The 12,853-nt window shown below is 34.2% G+C and overlaps 1 protein-coding gene across 4 annotated transcripts in view; it reads left to right on the plus strand.

Moving 5' to 3' along the window:
- Nucleotides 1-5,288, plus strand: part of TMEM168 (transmembrane protein 168) — a 48,811-nt gene extending 43,523 nt beyond the window's left edge. For all 4 annotated transcript variants that reach the window (XM_016204593.2, XM_016204596.2, XM_016204594.2 and 1 more), the window contains exon 5: nt 4,047-5,288. In XM_016204593.2, the coding sequence (XP_016060079.1) occupies nt 4,047-4,594 (548 nt within the window). In that variant the 3' untranslated portion in view covers nt 4,595-5,288. The remainder of the gene's footprint in view (nt 1-4,046) is intronic.
- Nucleotides 5,289-12,853: the final 7,565 nt, after the last annotated feature.

Here is a 12,853-nt window from a genome sequence, read left to right on the forward strand (position 1 = left end):
TGATAGATAGATAGATAGATAGATAGATTGATAGATAGATAGATAGATTGATAGATAGATAGATGATAGATAGATGATAGATAGATAGATGATGATAGATAGATAGATAGATGATAGATAGATGATAGATAGATAGATAGATAGATAGATAGATAGATAGATAGATAGATGATAGATAGATAGATAGATAGATAGATAGATAGATAGATAGATAGATAGATAGATGATAGATAGATGATAGATAGATGATAGATAGATAGATGATAGATAGATAGATATAAATTTAAACGTTTATTCAGTATCAGGAATCATTTGTGAAGACTTAAAAATGCTAAAGTAGGGGTTTATTGTAAATAAATGTCTAGCAGGTACATTCTGGAACATTATTTTTTTTGAAGTACGTCACCAGTAACTTGACCATTGTGGAATTCCTCTTGTTAGCCAAGATTTGTTCCTATATGTTTAACTTTCTATGTCTGAGACTCTATTTTCAAAAGGAAAAAAACAACGGAGAGACATAGCAGCCCTCCTCATGAGGGCTAGATTTTGTCTCATGATTCACCAGCTGTATACTCTTACGGCCTGAGGCATCTGGCCCACTTGCTGGTAACCAGGTTGAACCAGGCCCGGAGGCTGAGCCCTCTTTTCAGACCATTCCTGCCCTAGCTTGTCCAGCCACAGCCCTCAAAGGCTGAGTCTGCCTCAGAAATAGTATTGAATACCCCTGCTCTGAAGATGTTTTAATCCATTCTAAACCAAGTGACAAGAAGCTCTAAGCAATGAGAATGTTTTAATAGTTAACCTTTCTAAAAACCTTTAAAACAGGAAACATCGTAACTGGACTTTACTTAAGTTAGCAGTTAAGAGCAGATCCAGAACTAAATATCACTGTGAGAAAGAGAATCTAGATTTGCCCTTTACCCCATACCTTTATTCATAGTACTTCTTAGGGTATGTGGTTGTTTTACATTTATACAGTTTCATAATACAGAACCTGATATATTTTGCCTCTTGGCTTGAGAGTAGAAATATAGGGTGGGGCAAAAAGTAGGTTTGCAGTTGTGAATACGTGAAACACAGAGTTTATTCTTATATTATTACCTATTAGTTACTGTATTATTTCCCATAGGAACAACTATAACCTACTTTTACCCCACCTTGTAAAAGAAAAACATGTAGATAAACTATAAAGTACTTTATCAAAGACAAAGCTTTTAAAATGACTGTGGACAGCTAGGGGCCTGGGGTGGGGTGGGAGATGGGTTGAAGGGGGTAAGGGGGGGAATAGGGGACATCTGTAATACTCAACAGTAAAATAAAATTTAAAACAATGCAATCTTTTTTTTTTTTTTTTTTTTAATCTTTATTGATTTCAGGGAGAGGAAAGAGAGAGAGAGAGATAGAAACATCATAATTACTTGAACTGCATGAGATGGCTGCCATCTAAGATAAAAATAAGTAGTCTGTATCTGGGCCAAAAGCCAAATGAATTTTCTCCAATTCATAAGAGAAATCAGAGCAAAACAAAACAAGAGAAGAGAAATAGTTTAAAAGGTTTTAATGCTGCTTTAAGTCTCTCATTGATTTTTTAATTTTTAATCCTCACCCAAGGATATTTTTTCTATTGCTTTTTCAGAGTGTGTGGAATGGTGGGGAGAGAGAGAGAAAAAAAAAAATTTGATATGCGAGAGACACATTGATTGGTTGCCTCCGGAACACACGCCTACCAGGGCCAGCAATCAAGCCTGCAACCGAGATACGTGTCCTTGGTCAGGATTGAACCCGCCACCCTTCAGTCCAAGGGCCGTCGTTCTAACCACTGAGCCAAATCAGCTAGGGCGCTTATTGCTATTTAAGGAGCGTGTATATAAGAGACAGTGTAGAATGTGCTGAAGAATATTTATTGAAATGAGTTGTAGACGGCAAGTTAGATAGTGATGTTTTATGGCAGATGGAATTTGTATAACAGCTCCTGTTATCTATGTCATCCTCTGATCTCTAGAGAAATTTAATAGAATTGCCAATAATGAAAAGTTAACATTTCACCGTTTTTGAAATGATGTCTTCAAGAAGTATCTATGAAGCAACAAATAGTAATATGTTGAGATCATGTAATTGAAATAGTGCCTCTGAGATAATATGCATGTGTAAAACCAATTCATGAAACAAGTTTTTCATTGTCAGAGCTAAAGAATAAAAGAAAATTAATTATTCATAAAGAATGTGATAAACCCTGGCTTCAGAGGTCATATTACTAATATAATACAAATTATAAAGGGTTCTTCTCTGGTGGTGTAATTTAAAAAAATTTTTTTTTAATTTCTTGATTTTAAAGAGGAAGGGAGAGAAAGAGAGAAACTTCAATTTGTTGTTCCACTTATTTATGCATTCACTGGTTGATTCTTGTATGTGCCCTGACCAAGGAATCAAACCCTCAACGTTGGCATAGCAGGACGATGCTCTAACCAACTGAGCTACCTGGCTAGGGCTGGTGGTGTCATTTTGATAGTTTAGCAAGGAGGATACTTGCTCTTGGTAGAAATATATATTCTGAAGTTAGATTTTAGATCTTGTGCTAGTAAATTGTAGCATATTAAAACATTTTTCTAATTACAAAAGTGACATACTCAATGTAAAAAAAAAATTGGAAAATATTTTAAAAATAGCAAAACCACCGGAAAACCAAACACCCAGCAATAACCACTGCTGTTATTTTTGTAGTTATACGTCTGTGTCATACTTTTTATCCTAATTTCATAGGTAATTTTCTTGTCATTAAAATTTCTTCATAAATATTATTTTACTGTAAAGTTCTCTCATTAGGTTTTACCATAATTTATTTCCATCCCTCTGGTTGTTTCAGATTTTACACTATTTTAGATAGCAGAAGGAAGAAAGTCTTTATATGTAATTTTTCCCCCCAATATCTGCTCTTTCGTTAGGATAAATATCTAGAATTAGGGTGATTGTATCAGTGTACCATTGAGACAGAGCAAGGACTAGGGTGAGGTGAGGATGACAGTTGTTTTGGCCAGGATATTTAAAAGGATGCCAAAAATCAAATAATCAAAATAATATTTTATGTAACATATTTAAAAATCAAAGTTAATGCAAAAGAAAGTATCCACAGTGAACCAGATGGAAAGCCTGTTAGCTATAAGACAGGTTTCTAGGTCAAATTTATTTACTTTAGAACTTTCTGAGTAAACTTTTTTATAAATCATTTGTTGTTTTTCATATATAAAACTGATTTAAAATAAATTCATTCTAAACTCATTCTTGGTACGGGGAGGAAGAGTATCTTTTTCATCTAGTAGCTACCTACATAGGAGGATAGGTAACATTATTTTATCAGTGGTGTACAACAGGTTTGGCAAAGTTTTTTTGTAAAGGGCCAGCTGTTTTTGGCTTTATAGGCCATAAGATTCCTGTTGTTGAAACTACTCAGCTCTGCTGCTGTAGTTGAAAATATCCTCAAGTAAGGATTAAAAAAGAAGAGAGGGGAGGGGAGGGGAGGGGAGGGGAGGGGAGGGGAGGGGAGGGGAGGGGAGGGGAGGGGAGGGGAAGAAGAAAAGCAGCCATAGACAAAATGTAAAATGAGTGTTATTTATAGAAACAGTTATAGGAAATGTAAATTTTCATGTAAAAATGTAAAATCAATTCTCAGCTCACAGTCTGTACCAAAACAGGTAATGGGCTAGATTTGGACCATGAGCCATATTTGCTGTTTTTGATGTAGAATATAAGCTTTCCTCTATAATTTACTTTTTTCACCAAATTTAACTTTATAAAACAATTTTTTAAATTTATTATAGCATATTCTACTTTTTGTGTGAATAACAAGGATGATTGTTTTTACTTGTTCTTTTTACCTGAAGTTGAAATGTGTGTTTTTTAAGTCTTCTGAAAAGATACTTTGAAAGAAGGCTCTATTTTTCCACTCACATACTTAATTCCAAGAATTTTTTAAAAATACACTTAAGGCAAAGGGGTAATCTTATTGAGAGGCTTCAGAAATTATTTATTGAATTTTCTTTCATTTATAGGTGGAGATATACTACGCCTTGACACGCTTTTAGAATGGTGGAGAGAAAAGAATGGTTCTTTCTGTTCCCGACTTATTATTGTATTAGACAGTGAGAATTCAACCCCTTGGGTGAAAGAAGTAAGAAAAATCAGTGACCAGTATATTGCAGTGCAAGGAGCAGAGATGATGAAGACAATAGATATTGAAGAAGCTGACCCACCGCAGCTTGGTGACTTTACAAAAGACTGGGTAGAATATAACTGCAACTCCAATAATAACATCTGCTGGACTGAAAAGGGACGCACAGTGAAAGCAGTATATGGTGTCTCGAAACAGTGGAGTGACTACACTCTGCATTTGCCAACTGGAAGTGATGTGGCCAAGCACTGGATGTTACACTTTCCTCGTATTACATATCCACTAGTACATCTGGCAAATTGGTTGTGTGGTCTGAACCTTTTTTGGATCTGCCAAAGTTGTTTTAGGTGCTTAAAAAGATTAAAAATGAGTTGGTTTCTTCCTACTGTGCTGGACACAGGACAAGGCTTCAAGCTTGTCAAATCTTAATTTGGAAACCAAAATAGAATATTATTAAGAGTTCATACTACCAGTTATAACTAATTTGTCATTTTTTGTACATTATATTCTTATTTGTGAAAAATATCCTGTTATTCCTGTAGCTGCTCTCACTTTGTCTTTTCTCAAGTAATTATGGTATGTAAGTAGTTGGGAATAACCATTCTTTTGTACTAAAAGTATATAGAGATTCAGAAATTCTAACTTGTAAGTGCATAAGAGATGTTAAAAATAACTGCACTTTGATAAATGTTTGCATTAGAAAGAAAACACTTGTCTATGCAGTGAAATTACTTATGCCTTATTTTCTAGGCATAGACCAGAGGATGTTTACTATTATAATAAAACTTCAGATTTGCATACAGAAGATTATTTTTGTGAACAGTAGGTTTGTGTCCAAGACCATTTGAAAAATTACAAACTTTCTTAGGCAAAAAAACAAGTCTACCTGAAATGCATGCAAAATTTGCTTACAGTCCATCACATTCAAATGTCTTGGTTGTGACCTAGCACAAATCACTGTTCAGATCAAAACATTTTTTATGTAGGTAACTATAAAAGGCTAGAGCCTAAAAGTTGCTCCTTCATGAATTGTTGGGGGCCTATGAAAGTACTGGCAATTTTAAGAGTCTTTGTCAGGATAACCATGTTTTTTTTAATAAACAATGTTTTCAGCTACAAATTCCTTCCAAATATATTGTCTTCCTTTTCAAAAAGTAATCTTATAAATTTAGCAATTTCTTATTGATTTAGGCTATTTTCAGTATTCAGGAATTATTTTGATCTAAAGTTCTAAAGTTCAATCATGAAAATTATTTTTCAAATCTCCATTAGTGATATCATTTTTTATTTTTTACTGAATGTGAAAGGATTGGAAGCAGGTCCTTTTTTCCTGTATACATGTAACATATTGTGTAAAAATGTATTCACATTAACAATTTTACTTAAGCATAATGGTGAAATTGTAATTTTTAAAACTTAATTCATGTTTTGTCTCATTAAAGCAAGCACTGATCAGGATATCTTCTAAGAGGTAATTTACCTCCTTTCTAGTAATCTTTACATTCTAAATTTTTACCTCTGGGAAATAACAAGAAGGGAATATAATTAAATTGGGGGATAAACTAATTTCTGGTGTTTAAATGGTGTCACTTCTTACCTTCAGAGCCATTTTTCCAGCCTCAGAGAGAGGAAATAATGCCTTCACCTTTCCATTGCTTTTTAGAGACAGTGGAGGGGGCGGGGGGAACATTGATGTGAGAAAGACACATCAATTGGTGGCCCCTGCACGTGCTCCGACTCGGGCCAGGGACTGAGCCTGCAGCTGAGGTACACGCCCTTGACTGGAATCGAACCTGACATCCTTCAGTCTGAGGGCTGATGTTCTAACCACTGAGTAAACCGGCTAGGGCGATGTCTCCACCATTTTTTACCTGGTGACTTGAAAACACAAGTTTTAGGTAGGAAGAAGTCACTTAGCATCAAGGAACTTGTATACCACTATCTATGCAGTATTGTTATAGTTTGATTATTTCTGTTTTGAATATGATATTCCTAATTCTTTGAATAAAATTTTGTTAAAAATGTTTTATGTAATGTGCAAATAACAGTTATTGAGTACTTTAATATACTGCAAGTGATAGTCCAGAAATGCCTTTGCATTAGAGTTCATGGTTGATAGCAGGCTGATTTGAAAATTTCTTGGTAAAGTATCTAGGTCAACATCATCCAAATGCAGTAGTATCATGTTTTCTTACTTTTCAGAAATAGCATAGCAGAAAAGCAGATAAAAGTATGAACTTATATCTACAAAAAAACAAATTAATGCTAAGTAAAGTCCCTTTAAAGTTTCGGAGCCAATATTGAACAAATTAGCTTTAAAACGTATCTCTTTACTCTGAGAAAGTCAAATTTAAAGGTATATTCTGCATTCTTTATAAAGTATTAAGATAGTACTAAAAATCATATTCAAAAGATAGCATATATTTTTACAGCCACAAAACTAATGTTTTGACCTATTTTCTATGAAAGTACAATCAAAACTGTTCTGGGCTAAAAATGTGACTTGAGCCTTTTAACCAAGTGTTGTGGAATATCCACTTTGATGGATTCTCCTACCCAAACAAACAAAAACTATAAATGACTCTTAGGAAATAGCATTCGAAATTAAAATTGCCAGTTTTAAAACAGTAAAATGATAGTACTATATAAAGAATGAATATTATAGGAAGGGTCAATTGGTTACTTTTACCTAAAGATTAAAAAATCTGATTAATTTTATTATGGCTTTCATTTTATATATCGTGTTTAGGAGGGAGTTACTTGGAGTAGTGATAGGGATTATTTTAGGGCAAAACTCCATTCCACTATAAAGAAATAAGTAACATGGAGATATTTTTCAATGTAATGACTTAATTTGTTTTGTTACATGATACCTTGATAAAACCACAAAAGCACTGCCCCCTAAAAACATCTTTTTAAAAAATGTACACTGTTATGTGATAAACGAAGAAGCCAAGTTCTTTCTTTCCATACTTTCCAGTTATGCTATTATTTGTTTTAGTTTACTCTGGCTCAACTTTTCCTTCCTGAAATACTTAGATTTATCTTTGCATAGTTTCTTACTCTTTGTAATAAATACAAAAGTCTACAGAAAAGACCTTTTTCAGACCAGTGTTTTCATGAGTTCTATGCTTTAAAAAATTGCATTGTTAATTAAAATGGGTAGATGGGGGGGGGAGAGATTAACCAAAGAATTTATATGCATATATGTGTAACCCATAGACACAGACAATAGCACGGTGAATGCCTGGGATGGGGAGTGGGTGCAGGGTGGAAGGGGTCAATGGGGAAAAAAGGGGACATCTGTAATACTTTCAACAATAAAGATAAATTTAAAAATAAAATGCATTTATATTTAGTGCATTAATGGGTAGGTTTTTTTAGTAAAATATTTATTAGAATCTATGTGCAACTGCATATTTTGTTTATAAGTTGTGGCTTAAATATATTTGCTGTTTTGGGTACTGCCATTTTATATGTATTCTTTCATATATAGAGATAGTCTCTTTCAAAGTAATGGTCTATGTTACCTTTCCACAGGTGATGTGATAGTTAATATTACGTGTGCCAGAAGAAAATGGTTTAATTTTAATGTGATTAGGTGTATTTAATAGAAAATGTTCAAAGGAGTTACATCTGTATATTTGAACATCTCTATTGGAAACTACTAGACTGTCATCTCTTTTGGGGCAGAGGCCTGCACATCTTGGTGTTTCTGGTACCCTGAAGAGTGCCTTGCCCATAATAGGAGATATTTAAAAATATGTTTGATTTAGTGACCAGTGTTTAGAATCCTAAGCAGAAATTGGAATAACTTAATTGTAAATTACCAAATTTTCTTCACAATTTTATTTTTAGTAGGTATATTTCAAGATCTTCATTAAGTTAATAATTACTAACGACTGTTAAGGAGTCAGTAAAAGGAAAAAAATCTCACATTTTTAGTTCAAGAGTAACTAGTGCGAAGATTAGGGAGGAAAAACAGGCAGGTTTGAATGAAAACACAGCTGATGTCACTAAAAATAATGGCTATTTGTGAGTTGAGTCCATTGTCTTCATGACTGATGTGATTAAGATGGAATCTTTCATTGATGGTATCCATTAGAAACATATAGACAGATTGGAGATTTATTACAAATGGCAATTGAAAGAAAAAAGTCTGATGAACAAAGAAGGAATTTGGCTATGCATAGTGACACTTAAATTGTAAAATCAGAAAAAATTGCCCTATAAACATAAGCAGGTTTAGGACAAGCTAGGAAACTACAAATATCTCATTTTTTAGTCTCTTCCATATATCTAAAGTATAAAACAATGAAATTTAAGCAGTAATTGTTTTGAGCAACTACTTAGTTGATAAAGTAATTAACATTTATGTTTATTAGGAAATATTGTTATTATTAGACCAAAGCTGATTTGTTATTGAAAACCATACTCTAAGCACTATATATTTTTTAAATTTTATTGTTGACAGTATTACAGATATCTCTAATTTTCTCTCTTTTTACCCCCATCCACCCAACTCCTGCCCTACCCCAGGCCTTCCCCATGCTATTGTCTTTGTCCTTGGATTATGCATATATGCATATGTGTTCTTTGGTTAATCTCTTCCTGTTTCCTCCCTCCACCCCCACCTTCCCATCCCCACTGAGATCTGTTATTCTGTTCCATGCATACATACCTCTGGACCTATTTTGTTCATCAGTATATATTATTATTTAGATTCCACATATAAGTGAGACCATGTGATATTTGTCTTTCTCTAACTGGCTTATTTTACTTAGCGTAATAGTCTCCAGGTCCATCGATGCTGTCTCAAATGGTAAAAGATCCTTTTTTATAGCTGCATAATATTCCATTGTAAGCACTAGATTTTTTTTTTAATGGTGTATATATAAACCATTTTTATTAATTTAAAAAACCAAGTTGACCAGGCATTTATCATGTGTGATGACCTCACAATATTTTATAAGTAGGAACTTAAAATAATTAGAATAAGTGATAATTTTAATAAACTTTTGTTGTTGCTATTTGATCTAGATCTAAAAATATTGTTCTATCCTAAATCAAAGATATTTGGCAGTGTACTAGAGATAAGTGTGGAACATGGCATATCTTAGACCAGCAATATTTATTCCATGTGAAGTACAAATATTTTTATGTTAAAAAATACCAGTGTATTGATGAGCTAGATTTGCATTAATTTTTCGTGTAAACTACAAAACTAGAAAGCAATTTTAACCTTGCAGTGGGTCATTTGTTCTATCCTCCTCACCCCAGTACACTGGAGATTCTTTGGACACACTCTATACAGAATATTATTGCTTTATATTCTTTACCAGTTTTTGTTTTTCTTTGGATTTTATTTTGTATTGGTTTCAGGTGTATAGCCTAATGGTTAGACAATCATATACTTTACATAGTGTTCCCCTTGAAAGTTCCAATGTCCCAACTGGCACCATACATAGTTATCACAATATTATTGACTATATTCCATATGCTTTACTTATATTCCATGACTATTTTGTAACTACTAATTTGTGCTTCCTGATCCCTTCACCTCTTTCACCCAGTGCCTCCAACCCTCTCCCCTCTGTCAACCACCAGTTCTCTGTGTTTCTATGAGTCTGTTTCCTTTTTTTTTTTTTTTTAATTTTGTTCTTTAGATTCCACATGTAAGCGAAATCTTATGGTACTTGGCTTTACCTGACTTACTTAGCCTAATATCGTCTAGGTCCATCCATGCTGTCGCAAATGGTAAGATTTCATTCTTTTTTATGGCCGACTAATATTTCATTGCATATATATACCACAGCTTTTTTAAGCCACTCATTTATTGATGGGCACTTGAGTTGCTTCCATAGGTTGGCTATTGTAAACAATGCTGCAATGATCATAGGGTTGTATATATTCTTTAGAATTTATATTTTGGATTTCTTCAGATATATACCCAAAAGTGGAAACACTGGGTCACAAGGCAGTTCCATTTTTAAATTTGGAGAAAATTCTATACTATTTTTCATAGTGGCTGCACCAATACGCATTGTCACCAACAGTGCACCAGGGTGGTCTTTTCTTTACATCTTTGTCAACACTTGTCATTTGTGGATTTATTGATGATAACCATTCTAACAGCTGTGAGGTGATATCTCATTGTGGCTTTAATTTGTATTTCTCTGATGATTAGTGATATTGTGCATCTTTTTATATGTCTATTGGACATCTTTATATCCTCTTTGGAGAAATGTTTATTCATGTGTTCTGCCTTTTTTTTTTTTTAATGGATTGTTTGGTTTTTTTTTGGTGTTGAGTTGTATGAGTTTTAGTTAAACTTATTGAGGTTACATTGGTTAATAAGATTATATAGGTTTCAAGTGTACATTTCTGTGATACATGATTTGCATTGTTTGCCAACTACCCACAGTCAAACATCTGTCACCATATATTTGGTCCCCTTTACCCTTTACTCCTCTTCTCCCCCTTCCTTCTGGTAACTACCATACTATTGCCTGTGTCTATGAGTTTCAGTTTTTTTGTTGTTTGTTTGTTTAATATGTTTTTTTGCTTTTTAGAGAGAGGAAGGGAGAGGGAAAAACAATGAGAGAAGCATCAATCTGCTTGCCTCCTGCACACCCCACACTGGGGATGCAGCCTGCAACCCAGGCATGTTCCCTGACTGGGAATTGAACTGGAACCTCTTGGTGCATGGGACGATGCTCAACCAACTGAGCCACACTGGCCAGGGCGAGTTTCAGTTTTATATCCCACATATGAGTGAAGTCATATGGTTCTTAGCTTTTTTGACTGACTTATTTCACTTAGCATGATATTCTCAAGGTCCATCCACGTTGTTGTAAATGGCAGTATTTTATATTTTCTTTCTTTTTTTTAAGTTATGCTTTATATTTTTTTCCATCACTGTTTATCCTCCCTTAAACCCTCTTCCACTTCCATTCACATCCCTCCCCTCCCATGATCACCACACTGTTGTCCATGTCCATGAGTTCTTCCTCATTCTTTTTCCTTTTTTGCTTAGTCCCTCCACCCTCCCAACTCATCCCTCCACCATGAGAACTGTCATCCTGCTATCTATCTATGAGTCTGTCTCTATTTTGCATGTTAGTTCAGTTTGTTCATTAAAGTCCATATATTAGTGAAATCATACCGTACTTGTCTTTCTCTGACTGGCTTATTTCACCTAGCGTAATGTCCTCTAGGTCTATTCATACTGTTGCAAAGGGGAAATTTTTCTTTTTTACAGCTGAGAAGTATTCCATTGTGTAAATGTACCATAGCATTTTTACCTACTGATCCACTCATGGGTACTTGGGCTGCTTCCAAATAGTAGCTATTGTAAAAAATGCTGCTGTGAACATAGGGGTGCATATATTCTTTCAGATTAGTTTGAGATTCTTAAGATACATTCCCAGAACTGGGATCACTGGGTCAAAGACAATTCCATTTTTAATTTAATTTTTATTTTTAATCTTCACCCAAGGATTTTTTTTCCATTGCTTTTCAGAGAGAGTGGAAGGGGAGGGGGAGAGAGAGAGAGAAAGATTGATATGAGAGAGACAAATCAATTGGTTGCCTCCTGCATGCACCCCAACTGGGGCAGGTTTTCAGCCTACAACCAAGTTATGTGCCCTTGAATTGAACCCAGGACTCTTCAGTTCACTGACCAACACTGTAACCACTGAGCCAAAACTGCTAGGGCCCATTTTTAATTTTTTGAAGAAACTCCATACTGCTTTCCACAGTGGCTGCACCATTCTGCATTCCCACCAACAGTGCACAAGGGTTCATTTTTCTCCACATCCTTGCCAACACTTGTCATTTGTGAATTTATTAATGATAGCCATTTTCTCATCTGTGAGGTGATATCTCTTTGTGATTTTAATTCATTTCTCTGATGATTGGTAACACTGAGCATTTTTTCGTGTCTATTGGCCATCTGTATTCCCTCTTTGGAGAAGTGTCTGTTCAGGTCATTTGCCCATTTTTTAATAGGATTGTTTGTTCTTTTGGTGTTGAGTTTTATAAGTGATTTATAAATTTTGGTTATTAACCCCTTATCAAATATATCATTGGTGAATTTATTCTCCCATTCAGTGGGTTATATTTTCATTTTGTTGATAGTTTCCTTTGCTGCTCAAAAACTCTTTTAGTTTAGATGTAGTCCCATTTATTTTTTCTTTTGTTTCCCTTGTCTGAGGAGATATATCAGAAAAAATATTGCTATGAGAAATGTCTAAGATTTTACTGTCTGTTTTCTTCTAAGATTTTTATGGTTTTGAGTCTAACACTTAAGTCTTTCATCTATTTTGAGTTTATTCATGTGTGTGGTATAAGAAGGTGGTCTAGTTTCATTTTTTGGCATGTATATGTCCAGTTTTCTCAACACCATTTATTGAATAGACTATCTTTCTCCCATTGTATGTTTTAGCCTCCTTTGTCAAATATTAATTGACTATAAAAGTGTAGGTTTATTTCTGAACTCTCTTTTCTATTCCATTGATCTATATATGTCTGTTTTTATGCTAGTACCATGCTGTTTTGAATACCATAGCCTTGTAGTGTAATTTGATATCAGGTGGCCTGATTCCTCCAACTTTGTTAGTCTTTCTCAATATTGCTCTTGCTGTTCGCGGTGTTTTGTGATTCCATATACATTTTTGGAATATTTGT

Source organism: Miniopterus natalensis, chromosome 10 (assembly GCF_054644295.1).
Source record: "Miniopterus natalensis isolate mMinNat1 chromosome 10, mMinNat1.hap1, whole genome shotgun sequence".
In the NCBI taxonomy this organism is placed as follows: domain Eukaryota; kingdom Metazoa; phylum Chordata; class Mammalia; order Chiroptera; family Miniopteridae; genus Miniopterus; species Miniopterus natalensis.